Below are 20,851 nucleotides of genomic sequence, written 5' to 3'. Positions count from 1 at the left end.
GCCCAGAACAGACACATCCATGGAGACAGGAAGTAGATTAACGGTTTCCAGAGGATGGAGAAGGAAGGGGGCTTCGGGTACAGGGCTCCTTTGGGGGGGGGGATGATGAAAATGTTCTAAAATTAAACAGCGGTGATGGTTACACAACCTTGTGAATAAACCAAAACCCACTGAATTGTATACGTTACATGGGTGAATTGTGTGGTCCATTAAGTTCATCTCAATAAAGCTGTTGAAAAAGCAATGGCCAAAGGGAAGGAAATAGAAGGTCAGAGAGACCGTAAAAGAGATAGGAAGGCAGAGATGAGGATACAGGAAAAGATAAAGACAGGCCTAAAGGGACACACAGGGAAAGAAAGACGGAGGAAGAAGTAAGGAGAGACCCAGAGGAAAAGAGAGACGGATCGAAACAGGAGCTAACATGAAGGAGAAAACCAGGGGTGAAGAGAGATGAAGAAACAAAACAATGGGGACAGAGAAGAGCCCGCTTGGGACACATGGGGTCTCTAGGCACCGCCCAGAAGCCGCCGCTCCGCTCCGGGGGACGTGCACCTGCCGGCCCAGCTCCCGCGCATGCGCCCACACCTGTTGGATGGAGCCCAGCGTGTCCGTGTACTTCTCCTCCGTCTGCTGGATCTCTCGCAGGCAGCAACACCGCTTGTCATACTCTGTCATCTTGGGCTGGGAGTGGGGAGGACAGGTCGGTGTGGGGGGTCCGGGGCTGCGCGCCTCCCTCCCCCGCCCAGGCGCTCACCCGGACGCCGCACTCCGCCCCACGCACCGGCATGGGCACCGGCTCCGAGCGCATGAGGTCCTCGTAGATCTCGTCCCCCTCCGCCTCCTCGTTCTCCACACAGTCGTACAGGTCCTCATCCTCCTCCACCGTGTCGCTGCGGGGGGCGGGGTCAGCTAGCACCACCGGGACCACCGGAGCCCCGAGGCCAGGGACCCCTCAGACCCCTCCAGATCAAACCCGTGTCCCCTCAGACCCTCAAGTCAGGGCCATGTCCCCTCAGACCCCCAGGGCAGGGTGGTGGTCCTAGACACTCACTCGATCTGGTCAGACAGGCCACTGTAGATGTCCTCATCACCCACAGTATCCTCCTCAGTGGGGAAGGGCCTGGGGGAGCCAGGATGGAGTGAGCCAGAGGTCTGGGGGGCAGGGGGTGGGGACTTCCAGGAGGGGCGGGGTTGGAACCAGATCAGCCCAAGGCTGCCAGCTCAAATGGTTACTCACATGATCCCCTTATTCTGGGCAATCGGGGTCCAGGACAGAGCAGACAGGGTGTAGATGACCTGTGAGAAGGTCCGCAGCTGCTCAGCAAGCCCCTTGCCCACCCACAGGCTTGGACCCCAACCCCCGAGGCTAGATGTGATGTGTAGACTTGTGCCCCGTGCCCCTGGGGCCTGACCAGGATTCTGTCCACCCACCCACCACGTGATCCCCTTACTCTGGGCAAGCTGCATGACCACTCAGAAAGGATAGGATACTATTCCTGGGTTACAAAGGGGGCACCTAGGGCTCAGAGCGGCATGGCCGCAGATCTGAGGTCACACAGCCAGTAGCAAAGCAGGGGCTGGAGCCCAGCCAAGGTCTTTGCCTCTGGTGTACAGCCTGGTCTGACTTACCTGTTCTTCCCCCAAAACAGCACTTAGATTTCCCAGGGTAGGTGTTCATGAAAACGGACTGAAATCCAATCTTTCAGCTCTCTGTGCCCAGCTCATGGGACGTTCAGCACTAGCTTACCTTCCCGAAATCCTGGACATCGAAGAGGTCAAAGGCCTCAAAGAGTTCACTCCGCTTGAGACCAAACTTCTCACAGCAGGTGGACAAGAAGGTACGGATGTTCTTAAGGCACAGGAACTGTGAAGAGAGACAGAAATGGGGGTGGAGGAAACGTAACAGGACAGGGGAGAGGCTGAGCGCTGGGCAGTCCTACTTGGGAACCGGCACGGAAGGGGGAAAAGAAGGCACAGCCTCCCTCTTAGTAAGCCACACACTCTTCTGATAGGGATCAAGCCGTACCTGAAGCTTGATCTACCCCTGAAATCCTTTTTTATTGAGGTAAAATTCACATAACATAAAGTTAACCATTAACTGATAACAAAATGTATTATATACATACAATGGAATATTACACAGCCAGAAAAAGACTGAAATGTTGATTTATGCTGCAACATAGATGAATCTTGGAAACATTATGCTCAGTGAAATAAGCCAGACACAGAAGCATAAGCCAGAATTATTAATAAATATATGGCTCCGCTTATATGAGGTCCCTAGAGCAGGCAAATTACCAGGGCCAAACAGCAGATGGTGGGAGCCAGGGTTGGAGGAGGGGGTGGGGAGTCAGTGTTTAATGGGGTGGAGCTTCTGTTGAGGAAGAGGAGCAGTTTTGGGTACAGCGGTGATGGTTACACAGCATTGTGAGTGGATTTAATGCTACTGAATTACATACTTACAAAAAGTTAAAGTGATAAGTATTCTGTGTTATTTATATATTCTCCAGTTTATATAAACTTTTATTTATATTTATCAATATATTTATATCATTCTACTTATGTGTTTATATAATACTGAGTATGTTTTACTAGAATAAGAAATCTAATCATTAACCATTTTAATTGTTTAAAGTTTATGTATTTATTGGGGGGGAGGGGCAAAGAGAGAAGGGGAGAGAAAATCCCAAGCAGGCTCCAGCACAGAGCCCAAAGTAGGGCTCAAACTCACGAACCATGAGATCACGACCTGAGCTGAAATCGGATGCTTATCCGACTGAGCTACCCAGGCGCAATGATCAACTCATCTAGTTCCAAGACGCTTTTCTCAGCCCAAAAGGACACCCTGTACCCATTAAGCATTACCTGTCATTCCCCACTCTCTTTCTTCTCCCTGGGAACCAGTGTCTGCTTTCTGTCTCTAGGTATTTCCCTATGTCCACAGCTGATAAATGGATAAACAAAACAAGGCATATCCACAATGGAATATTATAAAGCCATAAAAAGTAGCAAAGCACTGATACGTGCTACAAAATGGATAACCCCCAAAAGTGTGATGCCCAGTGAAAGCAGCCAGGCACAAAAGGTCACACATTGTACGGTTCCATTTATAGGAAACACCTCTGAACTCTGCAATTTCATGAGCCAACACGTCCCTTTCTTGTTTAAATCAGTCTGGGTTGCAGATATTAACAGACGTGGCGGTCAGACCTGCAGGATGTCCCTCCGGGTTTGGGGTATTTGGTTCCATTGCAAATGAGCCCTCGCATCCTTGCATTTGCCTTCTGTCAACTCATGTAAATGTCCCACTGGGCTCAGCTCTCCCTAAGGTCCCTAGATCCGACAGAATCCTAACCAAATCTCATGACCACAGTTTTATCTCACTGCCTTGCATGAGCACCCACCATGTGCCCAATTCCCAGCTCTCCTGCTCTCTCTCTCTATGTATATATATGTGTGTGTGTGATATATATGTAATATGTGTATATAATACAGTATTTATTAAAGGCATACTAGGTGATGATTTGATATGCATATGAATATCACTATTAATTCACGACGAATAATAGGGAAATGATTTCTACAGTCCAGCAAATTAACATAGCATCTTCTCACACAGGCACTGTTGTGTGTGATGGGTGCACTTGAAATCTACTCTCTTAGCATGTTTCCAGGGCTCAAGACAACATTACTCAGGACAGCAGGCGTATCATACATTAGATCCCTAGTGTAACGATTCATCTTACACTGACTCATTCTGCAGTTTGGTAGCTTTGACCACCGTCTCCCCTTTTTTCTCATCCCCCTCCCAGCCAGCTACTCCCTGCTTCTATGAGTTTGATTTTCTCTCTCTCCCTTCCTCCTTTCAGCCCTTGCTCCTCCCCTCTCTCATATTCTCTCTTTCATGGAGTTCTTGCAACAGTCCTGCAAGTACTATTAGAGCCTCATTTTGTGGATAAGGACACTGAGGCGAGGCCAGCCAGCCAGAAGGCAAGCCCCGGCCGCGTGACTGCAAGCGCTACACCATGGCGACACATGGGAATCAAGTCACTACACAGTGTGCTCAAACTTCCGTCTTCAGATGGTATCTTCTCGATTATTGCTGCGTCCACAGTATATCTAACCCAGCATCTATGTAAACAAACCTTAAATAAACTTTAACTGAAATAAATGTATTTAAGAAGAGAACCTTACATCCTACTATCAAACAAACAATCTAGGATCATTTGCTACAAAAAGAAGCCAGTGTGAAATAAATATGATGTAAACAATGTTATTAAACGCCAGCTGATATTCTGTTGCCTACCCAAGGCTGGTTCTCTCTCTGCTCAAAACAGATTAGCCACAGTTAGAGATGCATAAAAAACAGCAACATCCATTTGTGATAGAGAAAGAGAGAAAGAAAAAGAAAAGACCTTTGGCAGCGTAAGAATGGAAAGGAATTTCTGTACCCTGATAAAGAGAGCATCTTCAAAAAAATCTTAAACCTTTGTTTTAAAAAAAAGCAAAACATTATATTTAATGGGGGGAATGTTGAAAAGATTCCCTGGTATTTGAAATCAAAATTAATTAGGGCTGCTCCCATTACCATGTCTAGGCAACACTGCATTGAAGATCTTAGCCTAAACTACAAGACAAAATGGAAGGAAGGAAGGAAGGAAGGAAGGAAAGGAAGGAAGGAAGGAAGGGAAGGAAGGAAGCAAAGAAGGGAAGGAAGGAAGGAGGAAGAGAGGAAGAGAGAAAGACAATTGGCATTCTCCAGAAGACACCATTGTCAACACAGAAAGCCCAGAAGAATGTAGATAAATAACCAGAATCAATACAATAACTTTACAAGGTTCGTGAATACACAATCAATATACAAAGTTTACTGTGTGTTGGTACATTAGCAAAAGTTAATGATAGAATGTTATTTTTTTAAACGGATAACACAAAATCCTCGAATAAGCAAAACTAGTCTACGGTGATAGAAATCAGATCAGTGGTGGCTTCTGGGGTGGGGAGGGTGGTGGAGATTGACTCAGAAAGGCCACAAGTGATGGAAACACTCAGTGCCTTGATAAGGGTGTAGGTTGCCCAAGTGTATACGTTTGCTGGAACTGATTGAGTAGTAAACTGAGGAGCAGAGCGTTTCACTGCGTGAAAATTACACTTCAACTGTAAAAGGACGCCACTTACTGTAGCCTAGAAATGATGAAACAGACATACAAGAAAAGCTAGTGAGTGGTAACAAATCTAACACAAAGAAGTGAGGAACTCTTTTATGAAGAAAATTAAAATCCTATTGAAAAACATGAAAGAAGATCTCTACAAATAGAGTGAACTATATACTAATTCTTGTCTAGAAAGGCTCCATAGTTAAAATTGTTCCGCCTTCTCCAAAACCGAGCTGTGGATCCAATACAACCTCAGTTAAAGTCTCAGAATGATTTTTCATTGAACTTGGCCCGTGAATCCTAACATGTTTACGGAAAAGCACAGTCCCAAACAGCCAAGACAAGTCAGGCCAAGAGGAGAAGTAAACTGTGACTACTCCCATCAGGACCTAGCATACATCTACAGTAATTAAGACAATGTAATGATAGTCGTCAGCCTCCAAGATGGCCCCCAGTGGTCCACAGATCCCAGGACTTGGGTTATTTTTGTAACTGCCTCCCTCACGGAACCAAGAGTAGCCCTGTGTGGCTAACAGAGTCTGGTAGAAATAACAATATGTGACTTTTCAAGGCCGGGTAACCAAAAGCATTCCGGCTTCCACTTGGGCCTCTTGGACCACTGACCCGCCGCCATGTTGGGAGACCACTCGGTCAGCCCCATGGAGAGGGTTCCACGTGGCTGAATCACATAGGAAGTGGACCCTGAAGCCACAGTTGAGCCTTCAGATGTGTGTCGGTACATTAGCAACATGGGAAGCCCGGCTGTTCCGGGGAGGCACCTGCTGTGAGGGCACAGCCTCTTCCAACGCTGAGATGAAGAGCTGGGCATGCATAGGTTTGCTCAGTCCCTCTGACAACGTGGCTACGGAGGTCCGGGAGGCATATGCTCTAGCAACATGTTTCCTTCCAGTTCTTCAAGCCGGACATGCTGGGGTCACCTTGGCTCCTCTGTTTCTCTCTCATCCACTTCCAAACCATCAACAAATCCTATTGGTTCCGCCTTCCTAATACAGCCAGAATCCCGCCCCTTTGCTGCACCTGCCTGGCCCAAGCCACCCGTTATCGGTCACCTGCTTCATTGCAACAGCCTCTTTATTGTATCCTTGTTTCTGCCCCCAGACCCGTATCATTTATATTCAAATATTGTCAACACCTTCCCAAGAGTCCCACCCTCCTCATATGCAAACCACAAGGCCCCACACCACCTGCCTATCCCCTCGCCCCTTCCTCTCCTCCCTGTCTCCTCCTTACTCTCCCTGCTCCAGCCACACAGGCCTCATTGTTGTTCCTCCAACATGCCATGCATGGCTGTGCCCCAGGGCCTTTGCACCGGCTGTTCCCTTCTGCTCAGAATGTCCATCCCCAGTTAACACGGCGCCTCCCTTCCTTGTCTCATTCAGGGCTTTGATGAAGTGTCACTTCTCCATGAGACCTTCCCAGTCACTCTACTTAAAACTGCACCACACCACACACACACACACACACACACACACACACACACACACCACCTCTAGCACTCTTCATCCTGTCCTCTGCTTTGTGTTTTTTCTGGGACACCATATATTTCTCTCATTTATTCTGTTACTGTCAGTCTGTCCCCCTCACACACTAGGACCTCAGCTCCACAAAGAGAGGATTCTCAGTACGGTTTCCTCACTGCTGTGGCCTCAACACCTAAGCCGGTGCCCGCTACCTGGGAGAGAGATGCTCAACCCAAGTAGGTGAACGTGTGAGTCCCTATTTTAGGGCTCATTGAGCCCATATCTAGGGGGGACAACTGAGCCTCAGTGGGGATACATCACTAGCCCAAGGCCACGCAGGAAGGAATGAAGAGCCAGAAACAAGGTCTCGGAGCCCAGAGGCCAATGCCCCTAACCACTGTACCACCTGACTTCCTTGGATGTCCACAGTGCTCCTGATGCCATGTAGGAGATTCGGCACATGACAGGCTGAGGCCAGAAGGGGCTTGCAAGTCACCTGGGGGCAACAAGCCCTTGGCCTCATCTGGCCAGAGGGAGGAAGTTCCCTCCTGACCTCAGGGAGATCAGCTGAGCCTTGGGACTTCTTCCCCCCAGTCATGTGACATCTCAAGGGGGGGAAAGGGGCTATGACTCATCAGCCCTCCTGGCTGGGGCAGGGCCAGCTGACGAAAGGGGTCCCTCAGACAGCGGGAATGACTGAGCTCAGACCACCAGAAGGACTTCTCGGTAGCCCAAGGCGTGGGAGAAGGTGGTAAAGGATGGGAGGGCTTTTAACCAAAGGTGGGCGGGGTGTGTGAGTACATTTCCTCTCCGTGGGGGAGGTGAACCCCTCAGCACCCCCTCCCCCTCCACCAGACTACCAGAGAGTTGGGCTGGCATCTTGCCCATATGCAAATCAGCACCAGACACTTCTTTGCCTGCAGGTCCCCCACCAGCCCCACACCTGCCCAAGATGAACAAAGAGCCACAAAGTTTGGTTAGTTTGCCGCCCTCCTCCAGGGAGCCAGCGTGCAGGCACGGAGGCCCCGTGTGGTGGCTGGGGGCAGGAGGGGACCCACAGCTCAGCACCACTGCTGCAATCATCTCCCCCACCCCCACCTGGCCCAGGGAGCCACCGGAAACAGGAAATGCCTCCTACCAGGGCCTGCTCAGGGAGCCAGAGGAAGGGGGGGCCTCTGCGCTCAGCCCTGCAGCCCCTTAATCTTGGGATAGCAGACCAGAGAGGGTGGGCAATGCTGTGCACCCTTTCCGAACTCTCGAGGCGGGGCTGCCGAGCACACACTCCTCATCCTGGCCTTCAAACCCTCCCCCACACCAGCCTGCCTCCCCTCTCTCTCCTCCCCTCTCACCCCAGCGCACGCTTGACTTCTCAGTGCCTGTCGAGGGGGTCAGAGAGACACGGCTCAACACCCAGCCCAGCTGCCGCCAAGTTGCAGGACCCCAACGGGTCCCTGCACCATCTGCTGCCTCCATTTCCTCATCTTCGCACTGGGAATGAAAATACCAACTGGATCTCCACTCTAGCACCTGGCCCAACAGCCAGATGCATTCATTCATTCACTCATTCATTCAGCAAGCATGTATTGACTGTGTGCCAAGCCCAGGGACCCAGTGGTGGCCAAGACAGACAGAACCCTCACAGTCTAGTGGGGAGACAGACACTGAGCGGACAAGGACACGAATAACGGACTGGTTACAAGGGTGGTGCGTGAGCACAGAAACCGCACAGGGAGGGAGCCGAGGGACGGGTCTGGTTAAATGGGAGAGGGGCCTGGTAAAGCCAAGGACCGAGGGATGGAGGGGAAAAAGGAGCAGGGGTCCAGGCAACCCTTGCATACGGGGGACCAGGATGCCGAAGGGCGGGACGGAAGGTCTTAAAAGGTTAGACATCACACCTACCCCACAGCGTACTCTCCCCACCCCCACGGCGTGCACACGGAGAAAGGGAAGCAAGCGTTCACAGCAGCCATGTCTGTGGCAACCAAAACGTGTCCGTCGACGGGAGAAAGGATTAGCAAAGTGTGGGGCGTCCGTGCGCTGGAATACTGCGCAGCAATAAGGTATGAGGGACTGACCACGGCACCACGATGAATCACAAAACGATGTGCTGAGTGAAAGGAAGCAGACTGCCGGGGCGCGTGCGGGCTCAGCCGGTTGAGCCTCTGACTCCTGATTGCGGCTCAGGTCATGATCTCACGGTCTGTGAGTTCGAGCCCCGCGTTGGGCTCCACACCAACAGCCTGGAGCCTGTTTGGGGTCCTCTGGTCTCCCTCCCTCTCCCTGCCCCTTCCCTGCTCATGCTTCATGCTCTCTCTCTCTCCCTCAAAATAAATAAATAAATTTAAAAAGAAAGAACAAAGCAAACTAGAAGGTACATAAGATCAGATGGGGCCGCATGAGAGAGCGCTCTAACCTTGCAACCACCCCTTCATTGATTCACCAAGTATTTACTGGACATCAGCTCTGCCCCAGGGACCGGCTCAAGTCCTGGCAATGCAGCTGCGAACAAGAGGGATGCGTGCACATCCCTGCCAGCATGAGGCTGACACTCTGGTAGAAAGAGACACACCACCGAAGTGTCACACGAGTATGTGGGAGGTGGTATTAAGGAAGAAAAGGAAGTGGGATTAACGGATGGAAAGTGCCAGAAGGAGGGGGGTGCAGTTTTAAATAAGGAGGTCTGGGAATCTTCGCTGAGAATGTGATGTCGGAGCAAAGGCTCGAAGGATGGAATGATCCAGGTGGGTGCCTGCAGGAAAAGCATTCCAGGCAGAGAACGGCCAGGGAAAAAAGCCCTGAGGCAGCACACTGGTGCAGAGGAAGAAGAGGTCAGAAGCCACTGTGGCTGGAGCAGAATGAGAAAGGAGGAGGGGGAGGGAGTAGACACAGGGCAGGATCAGGTGCTGATTCACCAAAACGGGAAAGCAAAACTGTGTCATTAAAATGGGGCAGGTGCTTGTCCCCGGAGCATCCCACCCTTTGGCCATATCTCAGAGTCCCTGAGAGGGAAGCACAAATGGTTGGTGGCTTTCCCCCAATGCCCCCAGTCCCATGCTCCACACAGATCACACTGAAGGGAAGAGCCCCACATCTCTTGGGGGTGCTGGATGCTGTCCTCATGTGGGGATCGTTCTGAGCCCCTTGGGCAAACAGGCACAGACAGATAACCTTAGGCAGATCTCTGGAAACACTGAGGAGCCACGAAGGTGCTGTGGTGTTCCACCAGGACCAGAGGTGACGTGGAGGAAGCCAGGGACATAATTACTGCAGGCAGATCTCTGGTGGGTTATCTAGAGGAAGGCTGTTGAGCTGGGTGCTGGTGGAGAGTCCTAAGAAAGGAAATCTGGCTTTGATCTAAGATAGAGCTGAACTCCAAAACCACCAGAGCCATTAGAGCTAAAGAGGATGCTGCCTTGCAAAATAACACCATTACATTCCGTCTGTTCTCAGGCAAATAGCAGTAACAGCAGCTCCCGTTGAGATGATACACTGAGCTCAAAGAAGCAGTCACTTTGAGGACCGCGGGCCTGCTTGCCCTCAGATCCATTCCCTGCCTGCCATTTTGCTCTACTCCGTAGCAAAGGGAACTACATTTCCCAGGCTCCTTTGCACCCCAGCTTCCAGGTAGGCTTAGCCAATGGGAGGCCCAGGCAGGAGACTAGAGGGCGGGAGGACGAGAAACCAGAGTATTTCTCCCTCTCTTGCTGTGCCCCTTCAGCAGCAAGTATGTCTCCTTCCTGGTCTCAGCTCCCTAGCTCCCCTGAATGGTACTGGCCCCTGGATCCTAGTCACACCACCCCTTCTACTGTTTCTCCAGCCTCGCGGCCACTCTCTGAGTTACAGTATTAAAGTAAATCCTCTCTGTCTAAAATATCTAAGATGATTTCTGCTTTCCTGGCGAAACCCTGACTGAGAAAACCAGAAACTTGAAGTCAAGACTATCTTAAAAGGTTCATAGGTCCCCTCAAAGAGGCAATATTCATCTAGGGCTTAAGGTCACAGCTTTGGGGTTTCAAATCCCAACATAGCTACTTGTCAACTTGGGCAACTCACTTGAACTTTCCATGTTTCCATTTCCTCATCTGTGATACTAGGGATAATAACGAGGAAGAGGTTGTGCTTTCCAATGATGGTCACAAACGTATCACCCATCCAGCATGTTCCTCTGCAGTGTGATTTGTCACACCGCCATCAGGGCATGGAGTCTGATTCCCCTGCCCTTGAGTCCAGGCTGATGTTGGCCACTGCAGCAAAGCGACCCTATGTGGTCTCTAAGTGGGTCAGCGGCTTCCACCTTGAGAAACACTTGGTCTCTCCACATGCCTTCTCAAAACCCAGTGGCCATGTTGTGAGGAAGCCCAAGCCGCACAGAGAGCCCACACACCTGTGCTCCAATCACCCGCCCCAGCTGAGCTCAGCCTTGAGTCGCCCCAGCCCAGACTCCCAGTGTGCGAGCGAACAGGGCACTGGCTGACTCCAGCCCTCACACATTCAAGGCTTCTCATCGTGGGGCTGACAAGCCATCATCTCCATACTCCATTTGAATTCCTGACTCACAGAATCTGTGAGAATTCTGAAATAGTTGTCCTACATCTTTAAGTTTGGGATATTGTGATTCACAGAAGAGATAACCTGAACGTAACGGCACCTACACCATGGGTTTGCTGTGAAAAACAAATGAGGAAATACGTTTTGCATATTTTGAATGGTACTTGTACACTGGACCTGTCTCTATTGTTATTTATTATACTTTCCAACACTAGTCCATCCACTTCAGTAAAACTGTTCTTTTCAAAGCACCAACACCTCACTGTGGATACACTTTCCTCTTTTGGCCTCTGGAGACTACATCCTTCTGACTTTCCTCCTGGGTGACTGGCTCTCTTCTGACTCCTTGGCTGCTTCCTCCTCCCTCTCCCGTCTCTCCACGCTGCCGCACCCAGGGACTCAGACTCCTTTCCTTCTCTCTCCCTCCCCTCCCTCCAAAATGATCTCATCCACCCCAATGAGTCTGCTTACCAATCACAATTTTACAACTATTCTCTCACTTAATTCTTCTAACAGACCTATAAGGCATGGGCCATCCTGACCCCCATTTGAAAAGTGGGGAGACTGAGTCACAGAAAGTTTCAGTAAGTCATCCAAGATCCAACAGTCAGGACTGGAACTCAGACCCCCGTGCAGCTGAGTCCTTGCCCCTCACACAGGGCTTCTCAGGCTCAGCACAACTGGTATTTCAGTGTCTGCCCTGGAATTACAGGACATTTAGGATATTAGCAGCACCCCTGCTCTCTACCCACTAGATGCCAGGAGCACATGACTCCCTCTAGTAGTGACAACCAAAAATATCTTCAGCCATTGCCAAATGGGGAGGAGTGAGTCGCCCCCCCCCCCCCGGCACTCCACTGCACTAACCATTAGGCTGTGCTGCCTTCCTTCTCCATGGTAACTCATCCCCATCAGAGCTCCTCAGAGCCTGGCTCTCCCCAGCCTTCCTATCTTAGCAGACAATGCCCCATTCATGCAGGTTCCTGAGTTACAAGCTTAGACCACACCTGCCTCCTTTTGCTCACTTCCACCCCTCCCCCATCGGGACCATCAGAAGTCCTGATTGGCGCAACCACCGAAATGGGAGCCCATTCATAGGTCCCAAGTCCTAGTCCACACCACCATCACATCCCTGCGGGACACCTCCCTCAAGTCCCTCTACCCAGGTCCCCTCACTTCCATTTCTATCCCCCTTACAGCCTGGTCCCCCACAGAGCAGCTCGAAGGACCCCTTTAACTCACCGATCTGCTTAAACCCTCCAAGGACTTCCCATCATGTTTAATTTTGCACACGTATCCACAGCCAGGCCGGTGAAGGGCCTCTCCCCAAATCTTACTCCCAGCTCTCCCCTCTCGCCCTTCACCTGCCTTCAGACCCTCCTCACCGCAGGGCCTTTGCACGGCGTTAGCCCTCCTCCCCTGCAATCTTCCCAGAGCTAGCTCCTCATCCTCCAGCTTTCAGTTTGCCTTGACCACCCTCCAGAAAGATGGCCCTTTCCTGTTCTCCATATTGACGCCTGGCTTATTTTGCCTGTAGCATTATTATAATATTTTGTTGATTTGCTTGTTTACTGTCTAGAGTGGGTTGAATGGGGCTCCCCCCAAAGATGTGACATCAGATGCCTAGAACCTATGAATGTGATATGATTCAGGAAAAAGATAATAAAAGGACTTTGCAAGGTGTCATTAAGGATCTCGAGATCATGAGATCATCGTGGATTATTGGGGGGCACTAAATCCACCAACAAGTGTCCTTACGTGAAACACACAGAGGAGGACCCACAGACACACACGTACAGGGGACACAACCTTGTGAACAGAGGGTGACGCAGCCACGGTCAGGAGCCAAGCAACGCCTCCAGAAGCTGGAAGAGGCAAGGAACAGATTCTCCCACGAGCCTGTGGAGGAGCCGGAGGCTGCCCACACCTTGATTTCAGACCCCTAATCTACAGGACCCTGACACAATATATCTGTTATTTTAAGCTACCCAGTTTGTGACCCTTTACTAGGACAGCCACAGGAAACTAGCACAGTGCCCTTCTCCCCCGCAAGGCTGTGAACTCAGGAGAGCCCCGGGTGTGTCTGTCGTGTTCTTTCCCATAAGCCCTGCACTCAGCACAGCGGCCTGTGGCTGCTGCTAAAATAAATGATTGTTCTAGAAGAAACTCACCATCTCTTCTTCACTGTCCCCAGGCAGTAATGGTTCATGCACGTCTCTTTGGACTCTCCCCAAGCTAGGAAGCTCACTCCCTCCAAAACAGAGTTTCTGGGGAAGGAGGGGTGATCTGCCCCACCCCCACCCCGCGGACACGTGCCACTGTCTGCCAACATTCTGTTGTCACAACTCCACGGGAGAGGGCGCTCCATCGGGTGGGTGGAGGGCAGGGATGCCACCAAACACCCTGCAGTGTGCAGGGCAGCCCTGAGGACAGAGAGATACGCTGCCAAGGTCAACAGCGCTGACCGGTGAGAAGATCTGCGCTGAAGTTCGTACTTGACGCCAATATGAACATGGGCTGCCTCCTGACATTCCCCACTTGTGCCGGCAGACCTCCTGTCCCCTGCGGAACCTCGCCTCCTCCTCCCAGGCTCGCTCCCTTGGGTGCGGACTTCTCCTCTTCAGCTGCAGAAGGGGTGTGTGACCTCAGCCTGGCCAATCAGAACATCGCATCTACCAACCACAGCAATTGGGTGGGAACAGACGTGTGACCGTCCCCCAAAGAAATCATGTCCAGTCAAGCGTAGATTTGGGCTTGAGGGGCCATTTCCCACAGCACACAGAACTGCAAACAATAAATTTGGAAATGCTGGGCCTCCTTGCCCACCACGGTGATGGGAAAGGATGGGTGAGAAGGGAGGAAAACACTCAAAAGACAGCAGAGTTAAGAGATGGGGGGCGGGGCGGGGCTCCTGAGATAGAGTCCAGCTGGACCTGAAGACATCTTCTCCTAAGCTTCTCGGTTATGGGAGCGAATAAATACTATTTTTTACTAAGCCAATTTCAGTGGGGTTTTCTGTCACAAGGTCTAAAACTCTTGGTTAAAATTTCTGCAAACAGAGCTCAGAATTTCCTCAAATTTAACATTTCTCCAACTGAACATCCCTTATTTCTTCCCCAGGGGACCTGATCCCCAAGTTCCTCCTAAAGTCCAGGTCTCAGACCACCATCCCTGCTAGCCAAGGACGACAGTGCATCTCTGCATTGCGGTGAGACCTTTAGGAGCTAGACTGTGCCCACCCAGCACACCCTCGGGTGCTGCCCACTTCCTGGCACCATTAGTGTTAATGAAGGAGACAAACAGAACTCCGTTTGGCTGCTCAAATGTGCTCCAACCTCCCACACTCAATTGGCACGTCACCTCCTCCAGGAGGCCTATCCCGATTGCCTCTGGGGGTTTCCTCCTCTGTGCTCCCACAATGCCCTGGGCTCCACCCACCCATCATGGACTGTGTTCCACTGTCTTGTAACTGCCCACTTCCTGGTCTGTTTCCATGAGCTGCATGAGGGTCTGTGTCTCGTTCATCGTGGAATTCTCCGTCACCTTGCCGAAGGCCGACTACAGGGACATGTCTATGACGTGGGTGGTGTCATCATTATTACCACGAGCATGATTGTCATCATTTTTTCCATTTTATAGATGAGAAAGCCAAAGGCAGAAGAGGCCTGGACACGTGCCCAATGGCACATGACTAGGAACTAGTAGAAGCTGGATTGATCCATACTTAACCACTGCTAAACCACTACCACTAACCAATAATAAGTAAGCACTCAACAAACACCCACTGTATCAGGGTCATTCGGCAAACCCCATAAAGAGACAGACGGTGATTGTGTTTTGTTTTGTTTTGTTTTGTTTTGGCTTTGCAGGTCATAGTATCTTCATCATGACTGTTCATATCATGAAAGCAGACAATACGTCAACAAATGTGTGATTTGTTGTGTCAATTAAATTTTGTTTATGAAATGAGGCAGCCCCCTCATACGGTGATAGTTGGCTGTTCCTGTATTAAACAGTGAACAGATGGATGAAGCGAATAGTTAGTGAATATTTACTGAGCACCTACTATGTGCCAGGTGCTGTTTTAGGCACAGGGACAGAGTCGTGAACCAAACAGACAAAAAGCTTTGCCCTGACGTTCCAGTGGAGGCAGTGGATCATGTGCAAACAAGTAAACACTCTGTAAGTCAGAGGGCTGTAAGTGCTAGAGAGAAAAATAAAACGAGAAAGAAGAGAAAGTGTAGGGGTGGTGTCTGTGGTTGGGGGGAGGGTCCAATCTTACATGTAGAAACCAGGGAATTTCTCCCTGATAAGAAACCTGAAGGAGATAAGAGAACAATACACACAGTGTATACCCGGAGAAAGAACAGACGTGCAAAGGCCCTGAGACTGGATCGGGTCTCGTGGGTTCTGGGAACAGCAAGGAGACTCCTGTGGCTGGAACCGAGTGAGGAAAGGGAAGAGAGGGAGGAAGGGAGGGCTGGGAGGTGGGCAGAGGCCAAAAGCATAGAGTCTCCTGGGCCAGAGTGAGGACTTTGCCCCAAAGGCAATGGGGAGCCATGGGAGGACTGAGAGCAGAGGAAGGGAAATGATTTTCTAGCATCCTCTGTGGAAAGTCTCGAGAGGTGACATTTCGCAGTACTAGGCCCAGAAGCGAGTCAGTACACAGAACAAAAAGGAAGAAAAGGAGGCACAACACCAAATGTTGACCCTCCCAGACCTCCAGCTCCAACAACTGGTGTAGTCGCTTTGAGATGAGATCTTCCAGGCGAATCAACCCAATCCAACCCAACCTACTTTGCTGTGATTTGCTCCCCACCGGGCTCCTTGGTCCCTAGCTGAATCCCTCCCCCGTGGCTTTGGGTCAAGCCCTCCTTACTCCTTTCCCCACCCTGGCTTCCTCCAAGCCACGCCCCTCCAGACCGGCATCTCTGAAGGCAGCTAGGCGTCACTCCGGGGTTCTACGTCCACCCACCCCGGTTCCCATCCTCCCTGGCTCCCAGCTAAACTGCTCTCCGCCCCTCATGGATTCCCTCCTCACATTCTCCTTCCTTACCTTCTGGGGCAGAGCACTCCAAGGGCTTTAGAGAGAGAAGGGCCGTGGGTTGGAAGGAGCCCAGGCGCTAAGGACTCTGTAAAGAAGAGCCACACTCTTCACCTCCCAGCTGACCCACAGTAGACTGTGATGTGAGCAAGAAGTAAACTCTTCCCGCCGCTGAAGTGTGCTGTTTGTTACGGCAGCTAACGTCACACACCCTGACTTACGCCACATCGTACACCAGCTCTGATGGACTGAAATCAAATTAACCAAAAGAGTGCCTCCCATTATGTTAGCATTTGCTAAATTCAGTGCATCGATCCTATCAATAAGGGACTTAACTTAACCTATCAGGTTTACGGCTCACGCAAGCCTGAGATAAAGGTGCTATCCACACTTTATAGATAAGACAACCAGGGCTCAGATGCGTTAAGCAATGCTTTTTTTTTTTCTTAGTGATGCTTTTGTTCCCCTTCAAGACCACAAAGGTAGTAAGCACCTGACTTGAAATTCAAGCCAGCCTAATATATAAAGAGTTCCTGAAAGTCAATAAGAAAAAAAGGCCAACAGTCCTAGAAGGAAAGAAATAAGGGGGCAAATGGTAGGAACAAATATCACTCTGCCAAGAGAAAACAGAAATGGCTCTTAGAGAAAGGGAAAGTTCCACCTCACTCAGGATAAGAGAAATGTAACTTGAGCCATAATGAGCTCCATTTGTCACCCATTAAGTTGGCAAAACTCCAAAAGCTTATCACAGAGCGTCTGTGGCAAGATGAAGGGCAGTAACCACTCTCATGCTTTGCCAGAGGTAACGTAAGTAGAAAAGTCCGCATGAGAACAACCCCGTGGGGAGAACAGTTTGGCCACGTCCGCCCAAATCACGAAGGCTCGCACACTCTGAGCCTGCAAATTCTTCTCAGAGCATATGCCATGAATGTAGTTGCTCATGTGTGTGACAGCGATAATAACATTTCTATGTAGTCAAGGACTTTTCCACGTTCTTTAGAGTAATACGCTATCCATCGCAACAGTGCTTAAAGATAGGAATTTATTATCCCCGTTTTACAGATGAGAAACTGAGGCACAGAGAGGTTAGGTAACATGCCCAAAGTCACACAGTGGAATCATCAAAAAGTGATTCACGGGCAAGGTTAATGGCTGCAGTAAATGTGTCATAACAAACGCCTGGCACAATCCAAGGGTCTGTTGACAGAATGATGATAAAACAAGTGATCGCCCAGCTGAGCAGTGGGACGGAGGTATTTTCCGGTGACTGTGGACAGCAAGAACCCCAGGACCGGGCTGCCTGTGGTTCCAATCCCCAACTCTGCCTCTCCCGAGCTGGGTGCCCTGAAGCAAGTTACTCAACATCTCTGTGCCTCGATCACGCATGTGAAAAATGAGGATAATTAAACCTAATAGGGTGTTATGAGAATTAAACAAATATAAAAAATGTTTAGAACAGGGATCAGCAAAGTTTTTCTACAAAGTTCTGTTCAGTAAATATTTTCAGCTCCGCAGGCAGGACAGTCTCTGTGGCAACTACTCAACTCCACAGCTGTGTGCCAATAAAACTTTATCTATAAAAGCGTGTTGTGGTCCAGATTCAGCTGTCGGACTGTAGGTTGCTGGCCCCCGGTTTGGACGTATGCTTGGCACACGGTTAGCTCCACAGAAGTCATTTGTTTAATAAATGGCCTATCACACAGCCATGTTCTTTTTCCCTTAAGTGAAGACACTCTCCATGTATTGATTTGAAAAGATTCCTAAGACGATTATTAAAGTGAGGAAAGCAAGCTTTAAAGTAATCACTGGTATGTACCATCTTCCAAGTCAAGGGCATAGGATAGGAAATAAGAACCTACATTCCTATTTGCCTCTGCTTGCAATAAAGAAATTCTGGAAGGATATACAGTCAACTTAAAAAGAAAAAGTTGCTTATGGGGGAAGGAAGGAGCTGGGTATCTGAGGGACAGAACTAGAAGTTAAATGTTCTGCTGTGCACCTTCTTGTGGTTTTAATATTTGAACCATATGAATGTGTTATTTAACCAAGTATCTTAAAGACTCTTGCTGGCTCTCCAGCCCCTAGCACAGGGTTTCTCAACCTTAGCACTATTTTTTTAAAAGTTGTTTTATTTGAGAGAGACAGAGAGAGGATGAGCAGAAGAGGGGCTGAGGGAGAGAGACAGAGGATCTCAGGCAGGCTGCACACTGAGTGGACACGGGGCTCGATCCCACAACCCTGGGATTGTGACCTGAGCTGAAATCAGGAGTCAGACTGAGCCACCCAGGCGGCCCTCAACCTCAGCACTACTGATGTTTGGGGCCGATCATTCTCTGCCGTGTCGGATACTGAGCGGTACCCCTGACATCCAGCCACCAGATTTCAGTAGCATCTCCCAGATGTGATGAAACCAAAAAACGGGTCCCGACATTGCCAAATGTCCCTGGGGGGCACAACCAGCCCGGCTGAGTAATACCACCCCGACCCAAACTCCTGCTTGCTGTTCCCCACCCTCCCGCGACCCCACATCCTTCCTAAAAAGACAGTTTATCAGGTGTCAGAGTCCGTGCTAAGCAGAAATAATACAACAGTCCTCCCAATAAAGGTACCATCTTTATCCATGTTTCACAGATGGGGAAACTGAGGCTCCGAGAGGTGAAGCCAGGAAGTGGTGGCGTCAGAATGAGAACCCGGCTCACATTCTGGCCCATCGGAGCCGCCGCCCTCGAGCGGAGCCCCTGCTGTAACTCTCACGCCCCCCCCCCCCCACTGCCTTGCCAGGGACCGGGGCACTCCCAGGCTGGGGACCTTGACGTCATCCAGGGTCCAGTGCCTGCCCTTGCCAGGTCTGATCAGCTCCCACACCCTGGCGGGGCTTTCCCACAATGACTGTCACATTTGTCCCTTCCTCTCCACTCCCTTGGCCTTAAAGTTCCATCTGCCACCCAGAACGTTCACTCCCAGAGAAAGGAGCTGAGTTAGGCTGTCCGCTGGTCAGTGTTCCGCCTGAAGACGTGATCCCCTCTCGGCCTCGGCTCAGAGGGACCGTCCGGCTTGGAGACCCACTTGGCCTGACCTCAGTCAGGAACCACTCCCACCAGGCTCTGTGCGCACCCACAAGCTCTCACCTCAGGGCCTTTGCACGGTCCGTGCACCCTGCCAGGAGCACCGTGTCCCCCGGTTCACGAGGCTCACGCCTTCCCTTTCCCCAGGGCTCTGCTCCAATGTCACCTTACCAGGGAGGCCTCGGGGACCCTCTACTCAAAAGTGTGACCCACACGCTCCCAGGCTCCCTCTCGCACTTTGTTTGGTCCCGCCCCTCCCCACAAGTTATACATTTCCTTATTTGCTCTCTGTCGGTCTCGCCCCCTACAATCCGGGCTCCTGGGCACCAGGGGTCTGTGTGTGTGTGTCCTTCCCACTGCCTCGGCCCCAAGAAGAGGCCTGACGTACATTGTAACTGGTGACAATGAATGTGCTGTGTCCGCCCTCCTCCCTGGAAGCAACTGAGGAAAAGCAGAGTTAACTGCGAAGAGGAAAGGAGAGAAACGGAGAAGGATCCAAACTCCAGCCAGCCGCTCCGTCCCGGAGCATCGCCCACCCCACCCCGTCTCTCCCTCTGCCCTTCGCCCTTCCGTATCCCCAGTGCCACAACCCACGGGCAGTCCACGGCCGCAGCTTAACTCAGTTGACGGACGGCCTGGCTCTGTACCTGTGGACCCTCCCTCCGCTTGAGCCTCTTTCAGCTTCCTGCACCCCTCCCCGCTAGGAATGGGGCGCAGGGCTGAGCTTCGAGGGGAGACGAGCAGGGGCAGGAAGGCACAGAGCTCCAGATGGGACGGACTCAGGGACACCCCTGTGCAGCTGGGGGCCTGCCCCAGCTGGGCACAGGAAGCCAGAGCAATGAGAAAACTCCTGCTCACGCTGCAAAACTGCACAAATGTCCCCTCCTGTATAAAGGTTGTATAAACACCACCAGGTAACGTCTGAGGTTTGCTTCAAGGCCCCCAGCCCAGAGCGTTCTCCCTCGGCCCCGGCCCCCGCAACACAGGGCTGTGGGGGGTGGGGTGCTGTGTCTCCCACTCCGGGGGCACCTGGAGGCCAGGCCTGGGTCCGCGGCACGGCCCCGCACAAAGAAGGAAGCTGTATCCCTGTAGTTCACCAACTTCCTTCCTAGACAGTAACCTCAGGGCCCCTCGCCCTTCCTCAGGGAACCAGCTGTAGGCAAGACGCAGGCAGGGGTGGAAGTTCATGCTCAAGTCTATCCACTTCCTCATTAGCTGTTCTTAGAGCCTCAATGGGGACCCTGACTGCCTGCCAGTCTGGGGCCGGACAGGACACTCGGCTACTTCCCCATCTGCTGGAAGCTGGGAGGTAAGCAAATGTAGGCAAATCTGGGATGGCCTGTGGCCAGAGGGGCTGGGCCTCAGGAGTTCCCTCGTCCTTTCCGGAAGCCTTGCTTAGGCCGAGGAGGGTGGCCCCCACCCAAGGGCCCCCCCACCTCTCACACCCCATGGCCCTGTCCACGGGGAATGCCCCCAGAGACCCCCTGTGGGGCCACTGCCCGAGCATCTGCACGTGGCAGCTTGGACCAGAGAAAAGGCCCCAGAACAGCGCACAGA

At 51.2% G+C, this 20,851-nt stretch overlaps 1 protein-coding gene across 3 annotated transcripts in view; it reads right to left on the bottom strand.

Annotated features, from left to right (window-relative positions):
- Window positions 1–20,851, bottom strand: part of VAV1 (vav guanine nucleotide exchange factor 1) — a 44,883-nt gene that overhangs the window by 22,770 nt on the left and 1,262 nt on the right. For all 3 annotated transcript variants that reach the window (XM_029918333.1, XM_029918334.1, XM_029918332.1), the window contains exons 2-6: window positions 1,748–1,864; window positions 1,238–1,296; window positions 1,052–1,120; window positions 782–890; window positions 586–681 (exon numbers count right to left, since the gene is read on the bottom strand). In XM_029918333.1, the coding sequence (XP_029774193.1) occupies window positions 586–681; window positions 782–890; window positions 1,052–1,120; window positions 1,238–1,296; window positions 1,748–1,864 (450 nt within the window). The remainder of the gene's footprint in view (window positions 1–585; window positions 682–781; window positions 891–1,051; window positions 1,121–1,237; window positions 1,297–1,747; window positions 1,865–20,851) is intronic.

Source organism: Suricata suricatta, chromosome 12 (genome assembly GCF_006229205.1).
Source record: "Suricata suricatta isolate VVHF042 chromosome 12, meerkat_22Aug2017_6uvM2_HiC, whole genome shotgun sequence".
In the NCBI taxonomy this organism is placed as follows: Eukaryota; Metazoa; Chordata; class Mammalia; order Carnivora; family Herpestidae; genus Suricata; species Suricata suricatta.
The sequence above is the reverse complement of the archived record's forward strand: the minus strand, read 5'-3'. Positions and strand labels throughout refer to the sequence as shown.